This window comes from Triturus cristatus, chromosome 10, assembly GCF_964204655.1.
Source record: "Triturus cristatus chromosome 10, aTriCri1.1, whole genome shotgun sequence".
Lineage (NCBI taxonomy): Eukaryota > Metazoa > Chordata > Amphibia > Caudata > Salamandridae > Triturus > Triturus cristatus.
The window spans coordinates 357,929,142-357,951,667 of record NC_140593.1 but is presented as its reverse complement, the minus strand read 5'-3'; the positions used below and the strand labels follow the sequence as shown (position 1 = coordinate 357,951,667).

General features: G+C 45.4%; 1 protein-coding gene across 2 annotated transcripts in view; it reads left to right on the top strand.

Annotated features, from left to right (window-relative positions):
- Positions 1-22,526, top strand: part of MYRIP (myosin VIIA and Rab interacting protein) — a 1,544,915-nt gene that overhangs the window by 1,295,906 nt on the left and 226,483 nt on the right. For both annotated transcript variants that reach the window (XM_085631574.1, XM_085631575.1), the window contains exon 11: positions 4,795-5,034. In XM_085631574.1, coding sequence (XP_085487700.1) covers positions 4,795-5,034 — 240 coding nt within the window. The remainder of the gene's footprint in view (positions 1-4,794; positions 5,035-22,526) is intronic.

The window sequence follows — 22,526 nt, the reverse complement described above, 5'->3', positions numbered from 1 at the left end:
GACATCCCACCTTCGCAAGACCTGTGCGACTCGCTGGCCACCTTCTTCCACGCAATATCGCCGACATCCATGACAGCTTCAATGCCACAACCGCCCCGACAACCACCGCCCCATGACTACCACCTGCACCAACCACCTGCTCTCCTGGACCAGCATCAACGACGAGGACACCAGCGAGATCATGAACACCATCCACTCCGGATCACCCTTAGACCCATGCCCTCACCACATCTTCAGCCAAGCTTGCACAGCCATCGCACTTCATCTCCGGAAAGTAATCAACATCTCCTTTGAGATAGCAACCTTCCCGGAAAGCTGGAAGCACGCCGAGATCAACGCCTTACTCAAGAAACCCAAGGCAGACCCCAAGGACCTCAAGAACTTCCGACCCATCTCCCTGCTCCCGTTCCAGGCGAAGGTCACCGAGAAAATCGTCAACAAACAACTGACCCGCTACCTCGAGGAGAACAGCATCCTGGACCCGTCCCAGTCTGGTTTCCGCAGCAACCACAGCACCGAAACTGCCCTCATTGCCGCCACCGATTACATCAGGATGCTGCTTGACACTGGAGAAACAGCGGCCCTCATCCTCCTGGACCTGTCAGCCGCCTTCGACACGGTCTGTCACCGCACACTACGAACACGCCTACACAACGCTGGGATCCAGGAGAAGGCCTTGGACTGGACCACATCCTTCCTCTCCGGAAGAACTCAGAACTCAGAGAACATTCCGCTCCAATGCCACCAAGACCATCTGCGCTTACCCCAGGGCTCTTCCCTCAGCCCGACGCTGTTCAACATCTACATGGCACCCCTCGCCCATGTCGCCCGACAGCACGACCTCAACATCATCTCTTACGCCGACGACACCCAGCTGATCCTCTCCCTCACCAAAGACCCCCACACCGCCAAAACCAACCTCCATGAAGGAATGAAGGCCGTGGCCGAATGGATGAGCAACAGCCGACTGAAGCTGAACTCGGACAAGACGGAGGTCCTCATCCTCGGCTCTACCCCTTCAGCCTGGGAAAACTACTGGTGGCCGACAACACTAGGAACAGCCCCGACACACACCGACCACGCACGCAACCTAGGGGTCATACTCAACTCCACCTTCTCTATGACTAAGCAGGTCAACGCCGTCTCCTCATCCTGCTTCTACACCCTCCGAATGCTCCACAGGATCTTCAAGTGGATCCCCACCAAAACTAGAAGAACAGTCACCCAGGCCCTAGTCACCAGCAGGCTGGACTACGGATATACCCTCTACGCAGGAACGTCAGCTAAGCTCCTAAGATGACTGCAACGCATCCAGAACGCTATGGCACGTCTGATCCTCGACATCCCCCGCCACAGCCACATCACACCCCACCTGAGAGACCTGCACTGGCTCCCCGTCAACAAGAGGATAACCTTCAAGCTCCTTATCCACGCACACAAAGCTCTCCACAACACCGTCCCAGCATACCTCAACAGTCGACTCAACTTCTACACCCCCATACACCAGCCCCGCTCCACCGGCCTCGCCCTCGCCACAATCCCCCGCATCTGTAGAACGACCGCCGGAGGCAGATCCTTTTCCCACCTCGCCACCAAGACCTGGAACACCCTCCCCACCAACCTGCGGCAGACCCAAGACCTACTGGCCTTCAAAAGACTCGTCAAGACCTGGCTCTTTGATCAGTAGCAGCACCCCCCCCCAAGCTCCTTGAGACCCTCACGGGTAAGTAGTGCGCTTTTACAAGTGTCTTGATTGATTGATCGCCCCAGCCCGTCTGCCTCAACACTCAAGATAACCTGTCCACTCACTGAGTTTGCCAGATGAGTCGGTTTGCTATATAGTGGCTCCCACAGGCTTCAGGTATCACACTCTAACCTTTGTTTATATATGTATCTGCACTTGATGAGCCCTCATGCCACTGCTTAACCTAGTGCAACTGAACAGTATCCTTTAACAGCAGCACACATGTTGGTGCCAATCCAAAGTAGCCTGAGAAAATCCTCAGTGCCCCAGGAAGTTGCTCTGTCACTGTTTTACCACTGCCTCTCCCTTGACTCAGAGGGCTGACACATACATCCTGTACCTCCTATGTGGGTGCAATGCAAATTATTTGCAAGAAGGTCAAAAAGACCCCAGAACCACGGACAAAGAACCTGGTGCATACAACTCATGAACAGGCTGAAGGGAAGCACACAATGGAGAAGACCGGGAAGAATGGAAGTGACAGGAACACCAACATAAAGACAGATCAACAGCACTAGAGAGTACACTGAAGCCACATATACCACCCTAGCATCAACCAAGGTACTACGGTTAGGGTAGGCAATACAAGGCAATTCTGCTGAAAAGCATACATGGGAGCACTGTTCGCAATCCAGACCCAACAGTCAAAAAACCATTGGCAAGGAACATGGTCATCATAGAAGAACCCGTCCCTCATGCCACAGGGATAGAGGCAGCGATCAACTCTACCTCTGTGCCAGGCCACGAAGACCAGTCTTTCCAAAATGGCCACCATAACAGGGTATGGAGGAAACAGGGGTGCCAAACCACAGAACCAGGACTCATCTACCACTTTAAGTTTGCCGCCAGCTTCCAGACACCGGGACAATCTTCAGTCAAGATGCCTTTTGCCCAGGACTTTGGTAAGGGCATTGACACATTCCTCACTCTGTTCGACCCTGTTACTATCGATCCTTGGGAGGGGGGCATAGAGCAATGCCAGGGCACCTCAACACCATTGGGAATTGTAAGAATAGTACCCAGCTGTGAGTCATAATACAAAATGTATGCCCAGCAGGCATTCTGAGTAGTCCTTCCTTAAATGGGGCCTACTGGAAGGAATGTGTTTTAAAGAAAAGAGTTGCATGGAAGCAGTGTCTTCTTCCAGGTAAGTTTGGGCCAAATAACAAAAGAGGGACCCTGAAATAGTAGATGCGTAGGGAAGTGATCACGGAAAATACAAGTAAAAGAGAGAAAAGCACTTCCCTCACACTAATACAGCAACTGAAGGCTACTAGTCCATTAAATTAAATATACCCACAGACCAAGAGTAAGTTTATAAAATATTTTTTTGTTTCATTTATTTATCAAAAATATATTTACATATCTATTTGTTCATTTTCATTCATAAAACACAAAATGTAACACAAACATTTAAAGAAACACATGTCCTAAGCCCAGCAAGCAGATTGATAAGGGAGCCAATCAAAAAATGTAATTACTCATCCAAATCAATACATGAGACAAGCCACATGAATAGTTAACAAAGGAAGACTCAACAGAACAATAAATGACACAATACAATAAAAGACAAAAACAATAAACAAGAGTGAAAAGGCGCCTTTTCTCTTTTGTTTATTGTTTTTGTAATACTGACGAAGAAATTAAATCACGTTTCGACGCAAATGAATGTTCAAATCAGGATTCCAAGAAGGGTGTGAATTACCATTCTCAGCACATTTTTCATTGCACTGGTTTTGACAGAAAAAACTTGGGGGGGGGATTCCTATATTTAAACACTGCAATATTCCCACCTTGAAACATCTCTAAATCCGGAAAACAGGCGGTACTCTCGCTGTATTCAGAATCAACAAAAGAGCAACTATGAGAACTTAAAAAGTTAGGGTAGCACAGAGGAAAGAAGTGTTTCTTTTAAAAGAACCCTCACTCACCAACCTGGTTGGTGACATGCTTCATCATCGGGTTCCCACCAAGGAGGCCGAGTGCCTCCCTGGTGTGCTACGACGCCTGGTTTGCAGCTGAGCTGGTCTTTTTGGGGCAGGTACAGGGATGTGAGTGTTTGGGAGTGAAGTACAGTTTAAAAGGTGACGGGTTCTATCCAAAAATGAATTTTAATGGTGGAGAAACCAGTGACCGTTAAAAGAGAGTGACGGATGTTAGCTGGCTGGTCAGGTTCACCAGGACCATCCGGTTTGATAAAGTGAATATAAACAAATGGTCGACATGTTTCAGCTTATTTTTGCACGTTCGCTAAGCTTTCTTCAGGACCGAAAAAAGTTCCATGGCGGTATGCGCTCGCTAAGTCGCATCCTAACCTATGGAACTTTTTTCGGTCCTGAAGAAAGCTTAGCGAACGTGCAAAAATAAGCTGAAACATGTCGACCATTTGTTTATATTCACTTTATCAAACCGGATGGTCCTGGTGAACCTAACCAGCCAGCTAACATCCGTCACTCTCTTTTAACGGTCACTGGTTTCTCCACCATTAAAATTCATTTTTGGATAGAACCCGTCACCTTATAAACTGTACTTCACTCCCAAACACTCACATCCCTGTACCTGCCCCAAAAAGACCAGCTCCGCTGTAAACCAGGCATCGTAGCACACCAGGGAGGCACTCGGCCTCGGTGGGAACCCGATGATGAAGCATGTCACCAACCAGGTTGGTGAGTGAGGGTTCTTTTAAAAGAAACACTTTTTTCCTCTGTGCTACCCTAACTTTTTAAGTTCTCATAGTTGCTCTTTTGTTGATTCTGAATACATAGTCAAGGGGGATTAAGAGTGACTCACTTTCCCTCTCTCTCCTGTTCTTTACACTCTCGCTGTATTCCCATTCTGAGGTGGAAACTGGAAATGACGCAGTAATATAGCATCAAGTTCCAAACTCCATGGAACCAGTATCTACCAAATACAGGCTTACCTACACTAAAGTATAGGCCTGATGTTAATGAGGGGATAGCAGTTATGTTGTTTTCTTTTTTAAATGGCGTAATAATTATTGTGAATACATATCACGCACCTGATTTAGTCTCATATCTATTTTTTCTTAGGGTTTCGATGATTTGTCGGAGACAGATGTCAGCAGTGGAGATCAACAACAAAAAGGCAATACAGACCTGATTGAGGAAAAATTGAAATCAAGGTTATTCGAATTGGCTTCGAAAATGAGTGACAAGGAGTCTTCCTCTGGCGAGGAGCAGGAAACCGAACCAAGAACTGTCTTTGAGAACTCAAAGGACTGCTATTCCTCTGAAGACACTGGCAGATGCATGCAGGAAGAATTAAAGAAGGTAGGTTTTCGTAACTGTGAAAAATACACCTTCAGAAGCAAATGTTTAGGAACAAAACGATTTTGGACGGAAAATCCCATGTGTGTTAAATTTCATGAACAGTCACCTGCAGGAATGTTAAAAGGAGAACAGAGAAATATTTAAATATTACAATACAGTTTTCATAACCCAGGTTATAATGTTGCCTAAAATTCATCCATCAGAGGTCTGCGACAAAATCAGAGCAAATGGGCCAGTGCAATCCCCGATTGTGGCCCAATTTGTGTTTCTTGTGCCTTAGCCATTCTATGTTATATGGATCCGAGTGCCCACCTTAGGGTGATCAACCTTCCATTATCGCTCTGCATTTCACTGTGTGCACGAGGAGACACTTTGCATCCTTTACCCAGGACGAGTCTTCAAAACTCATTCATGTGGGATGCGGCCAGGAGCATCTGTCGGGTTTCACTGCATGCCACCACTTCTGAATCAGGCTCCCAGTTTGCTTAACAGATATAGCTGTGACTTGACACAGAGGGCCTCATTTATGGGGTTTTGGTGCAGGGCAGCGCTGCAAGTCACCTTGCTGTGCTGCACTACATCAAAGTGAAGGGGCAGGAAGCCACCGTATTTGTGCATTCCTGTCCTTTCCTCCTGTGCTGTAGCAGTTTCAGAAGACTACTGCCAATGAGGGCAACCTTGCACCATGATGCAAGAGTGACTGTGTTGTAGGCAGGATCGTTTTCATGCAGGAAGGGGCACCGTCCGGCACAAAAACAATCCATGGAGTTGTTTTCCTCCTTCCAGGTGTGCTACAGAATGCAGCACATGTAGAAAGAGGAAAAATGAGAAGAAATAAAGAGATTTCTCCTCTTTACAACTTCCCTGGGGAGGCGGAAGATTTTGACGCATTACCAGGTTTACAAGTCCTTGTAAATCTGGTAATGCGTCCAAACCCATGGAAGTTGTATGGGAACACCCACTGCAACGGCCATGAAATGCCTCCCTTGTGCAGAGTAAGGGAATGCAGCGATTTGTGCTGCATTACCTTACTCGAGATTTATGAGGCCACTTAAAGCCATACAATGTGCAAATTGCTTGGAGCAAATGTGACGCAATTCTCTCATAAATATGCCCCAGAGTGTATTGTGTGTGAATACTGTGCAGTAACTGAGTAACAATCCCTCTTCTACCTCCTGAAATTAGCCCAGAATTATGGTGATCACTTCGAGAGTCTCTACAAAGGGAAAAGCCTTGGTTATTGAAATTGAAATAAATATTATCTTAGGCCATGGAACTCAATGACATACAGAAGTGTCCACCATGGATACTGGCCGGTAACCACCCACTTTCCATGATCAAGATAGAATCAGTCTGTGTCTATATTTGTTCTGTTATCTGAAAACATTTAGAATGCTTAGCGCATGTTTCAATTCAGCAAGTGAGCAGGAGTGGGCATAACTCACATAACTTGCTGTAGCATAATTAGTCAAAATTACAGCAAGATTACACAAAATTGAGAGGGGGTGCAATCCTGCCTTTAGCACTATTTTCTTCGCGCAAAATGCGTCCTCACCTCCAAAATGGATCAGAGGATGCATTTTGCATGAGGAAAATAGTGCTTAATGCAGCAAGCCACAAACATTAGCCACTCACGCTCCGTTCCTGTACTCTTGTGGTAAGCATTTTTGCCTCAAATTACTCTAAAATACATGAGTGGCCATAATTGAATAATGTTTAGTCATTTCACTTCACAAGAGTAATATGAAATTACCAAAATTACTCTGAATACTCTGGCATAATTAAAATGTTGTCAAAGCTTAGAAGTGAGCATTAAGTGAGCATTATAAACATTGACAGGTCCCACAACAAAGTGGGCAATGTGGGCAGGCAGTAACCATGCCACTGCTAAATATTATCCAGTGGGTAGCTTTAAAAATCTGAACAGACCTCCCAACAAGAGATATTTCCCAGGGAGAACAGTCCCAGGGCTTTGTCTTCAGCACCACCTTCGTCTTATTTGTACTATATTTATTATATTGGAAACTGTGAAACCAGGAGACGTGGTTCTTAATCCTTGCCCACCCATGCAATCAGCGTGTGTGCTCTTATGTCCATTTTTTCATATATTCCTTTGCTATTTGGAATATGGCCAAAATCTGGCAGTAAGTGTAGGATAACACTTTAGATTAGACCCTGATTACTACCCTAGTAGAGAAAGCCCAGTCCCACTCACCAAAGCGGCATGGTGCAACAGATACCAGGTTTTAAACAGCAGTCATTGTAATCATGGTTCTCTTTAACCCCGGGCGTAGTACTCCGCTTCGCCCAAGGAGTGTACGTGGCGCTGCCTGCTTCGCGGTTTACGAAGTAGGCGTAGCAGGCAGCGCTACGCACACGCCAGGGCAAAGCAGAGCTGCCTGCCGCCCGCCGCCCGCCTCCCGCCCTCCCTCCTTTTAAAATAAGGTAAACTATGATAAAAAAATAAAATGCCTTACCTGCAGCGCGGCGTCCCGGGGCTCCCTCTTCCTCGTTGATGACAACTATCTCGCAAGAAATGTGCATGCGCGGGCATCCGCGCATGCGCATTTGTGAAAAGAAGTTGTCAACGAGGAAGAGGGAGCCCCGGGACGCCGCGCTGCAGGTAAGGCATTTTATTTTATTTTTTTATCATATTTTAACTTATTTTAAAAGGAGGGCGGGCGGGAGGCGGGCGGCGCGTAGTGGGGCTACGCGGAGCGCGCGAGTGTGCGTAGATTTGGCCACACTACGCGATGCTCCACATAGCCCCACTACGCCCAGGGTTAGTTTTCTTACGTGACCATTTAAAAACAATGTTTTTACCATGGATCAGTCATGTTTTCCCTATGTCTTTGGACTCCTATCTGTCCTTACATAAAATAAAAATAGTGTACAAGTGGTAAAAAATGTTTCCAAGATTGGTGCCCTGGCACATGTTCCGCATACACACTCCCTCTCCGTTTTGAAAGTCTTAACATTTTTGGGTTATTTCTGCAAAATCTTGTGTTTTCTCTAGCCTACTAATCCTACCAATCGGCTTTTTCCCCCTTTTCCATAACACCCCTCTCATGCGCCCTCCTTGTTGTAAATGTAATCTAAAATCAGGAGCAGAGAGGAGTGAGCTGGAACTTAAGGATAGGGACATGGGGTCTGTAAGACTGAAAATAAACAATTTGCCATATCAAACTAAAAAAAAATCACCTAGTCTAAACATTCTCTGTATGTCCGTGCTATTCCATGAATCAAAGAAAATCTTGGATAAGATTTTGATATAGTAGTGGTTTCATTGTAAGCAGTGAGCATGTTGTTTTACCTCAACATGTTTGCACTACTTTTTGTGTAAAGTAGTAGGAAGAGGTTTCATGCTTTTTAATTAACCTCTCCTCCCAGAGTGTAAGGAAAAGGCATATAGTCACCGAGTCACAAAAATATTGTAAATTCACTCCGGGATCATTACAACTGTCTCATGAGTAAATGTATGATTCTTCTAAAATTCTCATAACATTCTAGACTTGCTCATGGGAAAGCTGTGATTACTGCTGCTTTGCCAGAGTATGCACCTGTGTAAATATATGTGCATGAGCAAATGTAGCATGTGTGCATGTATGCATGCGTAAATGCTTTGAACTACGGATTCATTTTTTCCACATCGAACATACCATGACTTGTGGCTTCCGAGCGCTGTGGCTAATAAGGTATGTTTGTAGGCATAGCTGATTGGATGGTTATATTTATGAATGTGCAGTAGAAAAGGCTCCTCTGTGACTGAAAAGTTGGGGGAGAAAAAGTTTCGGCTGGCCAAACTGCTGGATGACTGTACAGTACTGCAGAATAGGGAAGGTGATTACAGTCTGTGCCCTTGGCACTGAGGCCTGGAGCTGCCACATCCCAGTGGTATTTTGCCTTTGTTTCCTGGTGGCCCAATTCACACTTTTACAAACACTTTATATACCAGAATACAATGCAAGATGAATTTTGTGAGATCTATGCATGAGCATAATTATCGCCTGCTTGGACACTCGAAGTACTCACTCAAATTATTAATGTACTCACTCACCCAAAATGTTGCCATTCATAGGACGTGAGTTTTTTGTTTTCCAATTCACCCTTCAAGCAGGTATTTCACTACCTCCAGGAATAGTGCACTTTCCCACCCAGGGAAAGCAATGTTGTTCAAAGAGAGATGAGAAAACAAAAGTAGTGCTTCACTGGAAAACACTGTAAAGTGGCGCTAATGTGTTTGGGGGAGAATAAATCAATCTGGCCACCTCGCAACCACTCTGTATTGCTTTAGTTAGTTATTTTTTATATTTTGAATGTTTTATTTCTCTCCACCCCGAGGCTGCACTTAGAAATTCAAAACGTTTCCAGCAAAGGTGGTTTTCTTTTTTTAATCCATTTCACAGGGGAGCAAATACACGAAAGGAGGAAAGAGAAGGTAATACCGGTTTCTTGCAGTCTCGGTTTTCACTAAATGAGGAGTAGCTTGACAGAAAAAGAGGGAAGAGGGGGAACAAAGAGAGGGTAGCAGCTACCATCAGCAGGAGAACTGGACACTGTCCTTGTCTTCTCTGGGCACGAAGGAGAAGACAGAGTCCTATTCCTTCTCTGCCCGTTCCACCCGTCCCCAAAAGCCGAGCCTTAACTATCGGCCTTGGTGATTTCTGCCGTCCAGGAGGCATGTTTAAAATACGAAAGTAGTGGAACGGACTCTTTGAAATTCAAGAAGTAGGGGCACGCCGTGTCCTGTCGATCCCCCCCACTTCGAGCACTGGGGACAGCCCCTTTTCCTGTGCCTACACCAGTTTTGGGATAGTTTGCTCCACATGAGCTCCCTGCTTCTAGATTTAAAGCTTTCCTTGACAGTAGTCGATCTCCAGCCATATCCATGTTTGTGGGTGTTGACCACTTTCCAAGGCACGCCAGCCTCGGAACGTCCACCACCTGCACCTGTGAGATTTGCTGATGTAAAAAATGTCACCAGACTGATGTAATTACGCATGCGAATAAGACCAATGGCGAGTACCTTTTCAGAATCGAAAACTTGACTATTATAACCCTGGGCGTAGTTCGCGAAGTAGCACTACGCGAAGCTACGCAAAGTGCACTTTGCACTACGCGAGCTACGCGTAGCACTTCGCGAACTGCGTAGTACCCTGTTCGCACTGTGCAAGATGCCGTTTTCAATGATTGCACAGTGCGGACAAGCATCCGGCACTGTACAATCACTGAAAACGGCATCTTGCACAGTGCGAGCTGTAGTTTTCTGCCGCTCGAGTACATTTTCACTCGAGCGGCAGCTTTCTCAACGCGGACTGGTAGTTTCTCATCGCGAGCGGTCGCGAGCATACGCAATGAGAAACCTGACCTCCCCGCGTTGTGAATCTCGCCGGGATGTTTATTTTCCACGCTCGCAATCGGCAACTTGATGTTGCTGATCTCGAACAAGGAAAAAGGCTCGCCGGGATGTCATTTTGCTTGCTCGCGGTCGCCAACTTGATGTTGAGGACCGCGAGCAATCAAAAAATGACCGCTGCACTACGCAACACTACGCTACGCATGTTTGCACTGTGCTACGTGCAACTCGCGTAGTGCGAAGTAGCGCAAACTTCGCAAACTACGCGAGCGTAGCGTAGTACTTTGCCCAGGCTTTACGTGTAAATCGGCCTGTTGCGCATTTCAACACAATATTGCCATGCAAATGATTTTGTGAATTTTGTCACCTCCGAGAACGGCATTATAGGGGGTGGTCACCAGCTGCAGCAAATGCAATGCCACCCTGGAGGAACAAATGGCAATTTCTTACACATACACTTGATATTTTTTCTATTTCCCTTACCTACTATAAAGTTTTGAAAAATGTGAAACAGTTTAGGCAGCATTTATCTGTTGCTTGTTTTTTTTTTGTTTTTTATCAAATCTGGTCTGCAAGCTAGAATCCTATTCTCTTGCATTCACAGATCAAAACAAGTTTAGCAGCTACTTTACTGCTCATTAGTTGCTTTCTTTCGAAATGAAAAAGGAGCACAAATGTAACTGAGATCATACACTAAAAAGAGTGGTTCTTGAAATCACTAAACACTGCTTTGTGTTTATCACTTGGTAAATATGTGACATTCTAATGCAAGATCATTTGTTCCTGTTAATTAGTAGCATGGCTGGCGAGGCGGCCCATGAAGAGCAGAGGGGAACATGGAGCAGCATTGATTTCTCCCCCCTTTCTACAAAGCTCTGTGTCTATTTCAGCCTAATTGGTGCATGATAGCATCAGTGCAAACACTCTACGGCTGTTAAAGAGCCGAAACCAACTATTAGGCTGTGATTCAAGTGTTTTTGTGGGTAAAGAACACCCCTTATCTTTTCTGATGATGACAAAGGTCTTGGCTCTAACAGGTTCGAAACACTTATGTTCTTTAGATGTTCCTTACGTGCTTGTGTGATTTTTCTTCTAACAACACGCTACCTGGTGGTTGCTGCGATATATATTGGGTTTACAAGCCCTTGGTTAACAATAATCTTTCATTATTATTTCAGATATGTTTGATGCTAAATTCTGTTTGCCACAGCGTCTTCCATGGTTGTCATTAACGTACAGTGAAATTATTATCTTGCATCTTTAAAATAAAACAAGCATTGACTAAGCCAATAGGTTTTGGCTTTTGTTTAGTGCATGCATTCAGGGCCTCAAAATACAGCCACATATAAAGCCTGGACACAGAGTAGATCAATTACAGGTTTCCATTTTCACGAGGTACAAGAGACATACATGCACACATTGGCAGACAGTAATAAACATAGCAGTATTAATGCATTCAGACCAGTAGTCATACGTCACCAATGTGCAGAATAATTCACAAGGTGATGTGCATCAGGGGGCACAATGTGTTCTACACTGCAGGGGTAAAGTAAGTGTTGTCCACATAGTGATGGATTTCCAAGTTGTTTATTTCAACAGAATCAGACTTAATCTACAACCAGCTGATTGTACACCCAAGACCAACTGCCAAACTTGAACGTTAGACAACCCTCATGTTCTACAGCCTCCCCCTAAAACTCCAGAACCCATATAAAATACAACCTTCCAATAAAATGCCTATATGCGAATACAAAACAGATCTATATCAATACAACACACCTCCCACCAAAGACACAAGACAACTGAGAAACAAAGTGAAAGTTTAAACATGTAATAAACAAAAACACAGATGCAACATGTACAGTCCCCAAACTATTGCTAACAACTCACAGTCACAGATTTTATCAGGCACATAACAAATTCTGATACTTCGACCCACACCTATCTCATCTTGTGCTGTTTCACACGAAGTCCCAGCTCCATTTGGTAGAGGCATGACTGAACACCCGGTTCAATCACAGCCCCTGCAACCCGGTCCATCACACTCGGTGCCAAATCATGAGGGGAAGGTGAATCAGAACTTGACATATCCAAAAATACATTTTTTCACCCTCCTCTTATTCACTGCCCTCTCTCTCTTTGAGCAGGCACCATGCTACCATAATATTCCGCTCAGATTCTAGATCTTACCTCCCCGCACTCTTTCCTAGAAACATCAACAACACTGACAGGTAAGATCATTTAGACAAACCTTTAACAGCAAGTTAACAATAACTGGAACACTTTCTTTTTTTCCCTGTCAGCATACTATTTCATCTTGCACTTGTATGCCTCAACCTCAACTTCATCTGCCTCATTATTATTCCCACAGCATGTCTTAAGCCACTTGGGAATAAGCTTGGATCCCGGTTTACCTCCTCCTAAGATTTCAAATGATGACAGACCAAGTAACAAAGTTAGTAACCGTATATGCCAAAAAGGTCACTTCAGCCATTTCCTCCAGGGCAACCCACTCCTCAACATTCAATCAATCAATCAATCAGTACATTTATAGAGCGCACTACTCACCCGCGAGGGTTTCAAGGTGCTGAGGGTGGGGGAGGGGGAGTGCTGCTACTGCTCGAACAGCCAGCTCTTGAGGTGTCTCCTGAAGGTGAGAAGGTCTTGGGTCAGTCGGAGGTGAGTGGGGAGGGAGTTCCAGGTCTTGGCGGCGAGGTAGGAGAAAGATCTGCCGCCTGTTGTTGTTCTTTTGGAGCGTGGTACGGTGGCGAGGGCGAGGCTGGCTGAGCGGAGTTGGCGAGTCGGGGCGTAGAACGAGAGGCGTTTGTTGAGGTATTCAGGTCTGGCGTTGTGGAGCGCTTTGTGTGCGTGGGTGAGGAGCTTGAACGTGATCCTCTTGTTGACGGGGAGCCAGTGCAGGTCTCTCAGGTGGGCGGTGATGTGGCTGTGGCGGGAGATGTCCAGGATGAGGCGTGCGGAGGCATTCTGTATGCGTTGCAGTCTTTTCTGTAGCTTGGCCGTTGTCCCTGCATAGAGTGCGTTGCCATAGTCGAGCTGGCTTGTGAGGAGGGCTTGGGTGACAGTCCTTCTTGTTTCCGTAGGGATCCATTTGAAGATCTTTCGTAGCATGAGGAGGGTGTTGAAGCAGGAGGAGGAGATGGCGTTGACTTGCTTGGTCATAGTGAGCGATGAGTCCAAGACGAACCCTAGGTTGCGTGCGTGGTCGGTGGGTGTCGGTGCTGTGCCCAGGGCGGTGGGCCACCAGGAGTCGTTCCAGGCAGAGGGGGATGGTCCAAGGATGAGGACCTCCGTCTTGTCTGTGTTCAGTTTCAGGCAGCTGATCTTCATCCATTCGGCAACGGCCCTCATTCCTTCTTGGAAGTTGGATTTGGCGGATCTCTGGTCAGGGAGAGGATCAGCTGGGTGTCGTCGGCATAGGAGATGATGTTGAGGTCGTGTGCGCGGACGATGTCGGCGAGGGGGCTCATGTAGATGTTGAAGAGCGTCGGGCTGAGTGATGAGCCTTGGGGTACGCCGCAGATGATCTTGGTGGCCTCTGAGTGGAACGGGGGTAGGCGGACTCTCTGGGTTCTGTCGGTGAGGAAGGAGGAGATCCAGTCCAGGGTCTTTCCCTGGATCCCTGTGTTGTGGAGACGTGTTTTTAGGGTGCGGTGGCAGACCGTGTCGAAGGCAGCTGAGAGGTCTAGGAGAATGAGGGCTGTGGTTTCTCCGTTGTCGAGTAGGGTTTTGATGTCGTCAGTGGCGGCGATGAGGGCGGTCTCGGTGCTGTGGTTGCTGCGGAAGCCAGACTGGGACGGGTCGAGGAAGTTGGTCAGTTGCTTGTTGACTGCTTTCTCGGTGTCGTTGGAGTTGGAGCCTGGGTTGGAGAGTTCCTTCACGATGCGAAGAGCTCCTTGCTGTTGTGTGCGTTGTTGTCTATGCACTCTCTGAAGGCCGTTCTCTTGGCAATGTGGATGAGCTGGTGGTGTTAGCGTGTGGCGGTCTTAAGGGCCTCGAGGTTTTCCGCAGTCCATTCTTGGGGCCAGGCTTTCTCTAGAGTTCGGTGTTTTTTTTTGGAGTCCTTGAGGTCTGTGGTGAACTAGGTGGTTCTCCTGCTGTTGTGCTTGTTCGGAGGGTTCTTGATAGGGGCGAGGGTGTCGGCGCAGTTGCTGATCCACTGTGTGAGGTCTCGGGCGGTGGTGTTGGTGTCCGAGGCGTTGGCCGGGGGGCCCTGGACGAGGGCGGTGGTCAGCTGGCCCGGGTTGACTTTGCTCCAGCATCTTCGGGGTAGACATTCTTTAACAACCTAGTGGAACCTTTTAACTTGGCCATGGGCCTGGGGAGGATAATTGGTCATCCTCTTGTGCACTAAGCCACCCCTAGACATGAACTCACCAAATTCCTTACTTATTAATTGGGGTCTGTTAGAAATGGGGGTCTCTAGTTGGCAGAGGTATGCACCTTTTCCAAGTAGGGACCCATGATTCTAGTCAGGATAAGGGAGTTACACACTTAAGATAACCCCCGTTCACCCGCTTGGTAGCTTGGTGCGAGCAGACAGGCTTATCCCAAATGCAATGTGTAAAGTATTTGTACTCAAAACACACAGTAATAAAGTGAAAACACTATAAATGGACACCACACCAGTTTAGAAAAATAAAGTATCTTTATCTAAACCAAATAAGACCAAAATGACAAAAATCCAATATACACAATTCAAAATATGACTTTTAAAAGGTTCCAAGCAATTCTGCCCATAGAGAACTGTGGATGTGTGACTTTTACACAAAGTAACTCAAATGCGTAAAAATCCACAAGGCAAAACTGCCGCAGAGAGGGGAAGCGTTGAAAACCACAGTGATGCGCCAGTTCCTGAGCCTTTGGGGAGGCGATGTGACAGTTCTGCTCCACGCAGGAGAAATGGTGTTTCAAATCTGGACTGTAGGGGAAGTCTTGCGTCGATTCCAAGACAGTTCTGTTCTGCGTGTGATGCATCCGAAAACTTGCCACACAGGTGCGATGTGTGGAAACATGGATGCGCTGGAGGTCGAGGTGGCGGCAAACAGGCGCTGCGTCGATTTCTTCAGCTACAGTCCCATGATGCAACGATTCTTTTAGAGGCACAGCAGGGCATGCGTTCGAGTCGGTGCAGTGATCTTGGATTTCAGAGATCGGTACACAGGACTCGGCATGCAGCAGATGTTTCAGATGCTCTGTCAATTCTTTGGCTCCACAGCGGCAGAGCATGGGAATTTCTCCTGCTCGGCGGTGTTGCATCAGAAAAATAGGTGTTGGAAGGGCAATGCATCAATTTTCTTGGTTTCTTCAAGCTTTTTCAGCACCCAGCAAGAGGAACAACCTCCAGAGTCCCATAACTGGAATAGGCACCTCCTGGCAGGTCAGAACTCCCAGCAGTGGAGTTCAGGGAAGCTGGTGGTGAAGTCTTTATGTCCCAGAGACGTCAGAACAGGAGGCAAGCACACACAAGCCCTTGGAGATATTTCACAAGCAGGTTCACAGCAAAGTTTCAGTCTTTGTCCTCTTCTTAGCAGAAGCAGCAACTGCAGGCCAACCCAGCAAAGCAACACACAGCAAAGGGGCAGTACTCCTCCTCACAGCTCTTCAGCACTTCTCTTTGGCAGAGGTTCCTCTTGATTCCAGAAGTGATCTAAAGTCCTGGGGTTTAAGGTCTCATACTTCTACCCCATTTACTCATTTAAGTCTTTGTTTCAGAGTTTCAGAGTCTCTGAGCTCAGTCCAAACCAGTTCTGTCCTCGCTGGTCCAGCATGACCACACGGGGTGGAGACAGCATTGTGTAAAGGAGATACAGCCAATTCAGATGAAAACAAAACTCCTCCCACTTCTCTAAATGCAGACCAGGTCTATGCAGCCCATATTGAGTGGCCCAGGCAAGGCAGGGCACACCTCAACCCCCCTTGTGACTGTTTAGAGTGAATGCACACCCCTAGCTCCTGTCACTCCAAAACCAGATTCTGAATACACAAACAAGCAGAGGCTCACAGAATGGCCAAGTAAGAAAAAGCCCACTTTCTAAAAGTGCCATTTTCAAAGGCACTATTTAAAAAAGCACCTTTAGTAAAAGGTGTGTTATTAAATTCTGAATTTAGAGAGCCTAAACTCCATTTCACCATTGTGTCCAAATTGAAAGTTACACATGTAAAATGTTACAGTGCAGCCCAAATGCTCTCCTATGGGACAGATAGACTTTCAATAGTGAAAAACGAAATACACAGTATTTCACTATCAGGACATGTAAAACACACCAGCACATGTCCTACCTTTCACATAGACTGCACCCTGCCCACGGGGGTACCTTGGGTCTACCTGAGGGGTGCCCTACATGTAAGAAAAGGGGAGGTTTGGGCCTGGCAAGTGGGCGCACTTGCCAGGCCAACATGGCAGTTTAAAACTCCATGTCACACCACTACAGTGGTAGGTCGGAGACACATTTACAGGCTACTCATGTGGGTGGCACAACCAGTGCTGCAAGCCCACTAGTAGCATTTGTTTTACAGGCCCTGGTACCCTCTGTGCACTTTACTAGGGACTTATCAGTAAATCAAATATGCCAATCGTGGATAACCAATCATAATCACAATTTACACAGAGAGCATATGCACTTCAGCACTGATCAGCAGTGGTAAAGTGCCCACAATCCTATAGCCAACAAAACAGGGTCAGAAAAATAGGAATCAAAAGTCAAAATGTTTAGGGATAAACCTGCAAAAAGGGCCAGGTCTAACAGGGTCCCTTATTGAACCTTCTTCCCCTTCCTTACCTCAAGCCACTTAGTAAACTAGGCCACCAAAACTAATGCAAAGCTTCCTTTCTTGAAGGCGCTTGGAAATGCCCTGTTACATCAATACCAGGTTTCCACAGCATACTCTACCAGTGTCAGCTCAGTTGTGCAGGCTGTCGCCAATTTATCCCTCACTGTGCAAGTCTTACACTCTTTCACCCACTCATTGACCATTCTGTCTATACTAGTATCCAATAAAACTCGTAGAGCCTCCTTGTTAGGCGCACTCAAGCGTCCCTCATGACTCAGGGCAAACATGTATCTACACAAATCAAGAGGTAGAACTACTTTATCCTCGACCATAAGAATTCAACTATTCAACTCTTTATTCACCTTCAAAAGTCGTTCTCTGGGCCAAGTTATTCAAGGACCAACTTCAACTTGACGTCATTCTCCATTTGCTCCAGCCACCTTTCTTTGGAAATAACAGATTACATATACCTTTTCACACACCAAGCATTCACATCTTCAGCGGTGAAAGCCACCTCACATTTATCTCCCACCACTCCATCATTCACATCCACATGACGAAAGCAAGACTGGCTCTCCTTGGAACATTTTGCATGGACAATTGTAACACCTGGAGCTTCGCCACCAGCTGTGCCAAGCACACTGCTAGATTCCTTCTTCCACCCAGTGACAACATGCCCACCAGTGCCTTTTGGTCAGTACACATCACAAAATGTATTGCCCAAAAAACTGTCTGAAATGTTCCGTTGCCCATGTGCAAGAAAGCAACTCTTCAATTAATGAATTGCGTTGCTTGCAGGGTCTCTTAAAAATCTTGTGGCGTATGACAATACCGATACACAGTTACCCTCCTGTTGCAATAGCACTGCACCCAAATCTACATCACTGGCATCCACTGCAACCACGCTCTCCGCATCATTCACAAATGATTTTAAGAAACGTGATTTCACCATTTTCTTTTCATTCTTTTAATGCATACTGTTGATCCACCCTCTACCCCACTCGAAGCTGTTCTCTTCCTCAACAAACATCTTAATGGCTCAATTAAAGTCTAATAATCATTCAAAAACATAACTTAGAACATAGTTATGCCTAGAAAAGACAGCAGCTGGTTTTTAGAGTGAGTATTTGGAGCATCAACAATTGCTTGCATGTGGCAATATTTAGACTTGATCCATTATGCAGAAATCTCATGCTCTAAATAATCAACCATTGTGCTTCTAATTTTAAGCCTGAATAATCTCACGGTCAAATCCTTTCAGAACAGATTGCAAGTTTTTCTCATGTTCAGCATAATCCTTCCTAAATACCAGGGTATCACCCTGATAGACTTCAGCATCTGCTATCCCTTTCAACATTTCTTTCGATTAACCATTGGAATTCAGACACAGCACTTGCAAGGCCAAATGGCATTCTACAAAAATGAAACTTCACTTCAGGCATCCCAAAGTTTGTCACATATCTTGACTCTTCATCTAATTTGACTGTATGATAAGTGCTGGTGTAGTCCACAGTGGAGAACACAGTTGCCCCTTCCTGCATCTGCACCATCTCATAAAGATAAGGCAAAGAATGCCTATCAATTCGGATCATTCATATCTCATTAATGGGACTGTGTAAATCAACACATAACCTCAACCCTCTTCAAGGGAAATCCCCACTGGATAAAATCCAAGGCAACCACATGTCATCCAACGTCTCTCTGAGTTTATCCCAGTAGTGATAGGCATGTTCGGAACCCTATGACTTAAACTCTTTAAACATTAGCCTATATTAGAAGCCTTTGACCTTCACCAATTTCTACTGAAAAATTTGGGAGGTTTTTTTTTTGGTCAACCACAAATTCCTCACTGATCTCACACTCACCAGCAGAAGAGATGGAAATGAAAGATTCTGGATTAGGAGGGTTCACATCCTCTGTTGATTGGGTTATCCCAAAATGGCATCAACTTTTGTTTGCCACAAACACCATCCCTCTTGTTCTCCTGTTTGCAAACATCAACTCAGCCCAAAAGTAGCCTTGTAAGTCGCTTGTATGCTCTGTATATCCTCCTGGCTGTACATGGGAGGGTGTAGAGGGGAAGTAATAGTTCTCTATCACCCAATGTCTTCAGCAGCAGCACTTTATTCATATTACCAAACAATGCACAGGGATCAACATTCGTAGAGATGTATTTTAGATCCTCACATCTCACACACTTGGTTAAGGCCTTCTGTCCGTTTATCCAATGGAACTCAGAATTATAATTATCTCCAATAAAGCAATTGATTTTTTTCCCCACCACCTGCCTTGCATACTCTTCCAAATGTCCCATCTTCCTAAAATCTGGAACTCTCTCCCTCTAGTGACTAGATGCAATCCATCCACAACCACCTTCAGGAAGGAAGCAAAACTTCTACTATCCAAGAGAGTCCTCTCACACTGAGGACACACCTCTTTCACATGCATGACGCTTATTGGCTTGCCTGACATTCCTTACTATCACGCTTTTGCCCATACCACTGAGATCTGCACTGTCTCTTTCGCTTCCCAACCCTCTACACAGACACCCTATCAGTTTTCTTTATATCAGTATTTATTTTTTTGCTTTGTAACTGCTGTCATCATGTCCTATGACATGTTCCCCGCTTACCAATTGCATCCTATCTACCTTTGGTTATTCCTGTACAGCGCTATGTCACCCACTTGCTTCACGTTATATAAAACTCTAAAAAAATAAAATAAAAGATTTCTTAGCGTAGTTACTGTTTTAATGCTCTTAATAATTGCAGTGTTACTGCCTTTTACAGCATTAATATCTGTAATAGTTTCACCTCTCATGGTTCCTTGCCTTCTAACCTCTCGCACAAATCTTTTGGATTGTTCCATACCTATTCCAAAGGGGGCAGACTCTTATATGCCTTTAGACATATTCCATCCAAAGAATACTTCAATAAAGATAATTTCCTATGAGTTGAACAATCTTTACATTAACTTACCTCAAAAAATGCCATGAAAACAGGACACCAAAGCTCCCATTACATCGAAGGTTCTTCCATGACTTTGAAGAAATATGGCGGAAATGTAACATTAGCCATTTTGATTGCTAACGCCAGTACTTTCTTCCTGTTAGTAGTCATTAGTAAATGGTTGTAGGAAAGTGAGATATTGGTTGTAAAAGATGTAAGTCCCTCACAAGTAATAAGGCTGCAATTTCCTCTTTACTTGAACTAAATACCCCCATGACAGCACTTGACTCTTTCAGGATAGCAAAGCAGTTCAATGGCCACTCAGGAGAGGTGGTGTGGGTTAATAACCACATCTATGGTATGCAACCACAACACTCAATAAATTATTGTCCAGGCAGTGCTTTTTCTTATAAAAAGGAAAAGTTCTTTTATTACACAAACACACTACTGAAAACTATGCATTACATTACAAATATGTACACTCAGTTAGATGAAAATACCTCTGGTGACACCCTTAAAAAACATTTCACGCAGTGGGTCCTGAACCCTATATTAACAAAAAGCCACCAATACTTGGTGCAATATAATGGGATGCCATTATCAATTCGATAGGCCCATTTGGTTTGTTAGTGTGTCACCTCATGAGTAAAAATAGAAACACTGTTGCAAAACCGTTGAAACCAAAGGGACAGTACCAACATTCAATGATATTAATAGTGGTATAAAACTTTGCATCGTCACTCATCAACATTGTCAATAAGGCATTATATTGAAAAATATGTGTCCCGGAAAAGTATTTCTACTTTTACTGAGCTTCTACTGCAGCTTTAGAGCAAACTAGCAGTAGTACTGGAGTGCAAAAGCTCCAGGTCCAGAGTGCTTGATAAATAAATGCAAACTCTCCTTGGGCCATCCATACCTCCTCTGGAAGACTTAAGGCAAAAATACTCAAACACTGTGTGAAATCTTGTGCGGTTTGCCACACTCCTGATAGCCCTCAGAACCCGGTGTGAGGTCAAATACTGGGGAAGTGTGTGGAACCCACTCCTGCACTGCCTGGTTGGCTTCCACAGGCAGCGTTGTTGTGTTCCGGCACAGTGCCAGCACACTCACTGTTCCTGCCTGTATCCGCAAAGTGACCCCTATGTGGGGGGTCACCCCCAGTTTTTTATATTTTTTATGGAAAGCACCAACTGGTAATTTAGATTTCCAACACCGGGAGAACTGCTATCCAGAGCATAATATATGCTCTCTTGCCTCTAAAAACAAGGTTTGAATTAGCTTAAAACCCACTTTGGTATATTTCATTTTTACTGGAAGGCCATTGTATATGGTGTCCCAACTACATCTATGACATGTAAAGTTAAATGTCATATGTGAACTGAGGCCCACATTGCGCAATGCAGTTTGTGATCTAGTAAACGTGACACAGGTTCACTGCAACTTGCAAATTCTCATGTTTGCAGAAAGACCTGTAAAAAATGTTTACAGGCCTAAAACCCACTTCTAAGTACTAAGTAAGTCACCCCTAAAATTAACTTATGCCCATGCGATAGGGTGAATAGTGCCTAGTAGAGGTAGATGCCTAAATTAAGGAAAGTAGCAGACAAGGGTACCTCTTAAGCCTTGGTGCTCCTTGACTTATCTGCGGCTTTTGACACGGTCGACCACGAAATTCTGGTGGACCGTGTCAGGGACGCAGGAATTCAGGGATCTGCTCTCAGCTGGCTCATGTCGTTTTTGGATGGTCGTTCCCAGTCAGTTCGCCCCTCCCATTTCACAGTGCCTAATGTCAAATTAACCTGTCGTGTGCCACAGGGATCTTCGTTATTCCGGCACTTGTTCAAATTCTGATTCTGTCCCTAGGAGAAAGAAATGCTTGCACGTTTAATTATGCAGATGACCTACAATTGATTTTTACCATCGACAATACCTCTGACTCTATCCTGAACTTCCAGATTACTATGTTACATATACACACCTGGATGAATAGTAATTATCTAAAGCTGAATCCTGACAAAACAGAACTGATCTTGGTAGGTGGCTCCCGCTACCCTTGGAACTCAAATTTCTAGCCAGCCGTGTTGGGTACACCTCCTGCACTATCTTCTTCAACTATGAGTGTTGGTGTTACAATCAATTGTGACCTCTACCTGACGACCCAGATCGGAACGGTAGTCCCCACCCACTTCTTCCAGCTTCAGAAGATCAGGAAAATCAGTAGATTCCTCACCACGGAAGCTCTCATCCAGGTAGTTTTATCTTTGGTCATCTCTCACATAGATTATGCCAATTCACTTTATTTCAGTCTGCCAGTGTACTTAACTAAAAGATTACAGCAAAACCAGGCAGCTAGACTGATTTATCATCAGCCGAGATGGCAACACGCCTCTCCT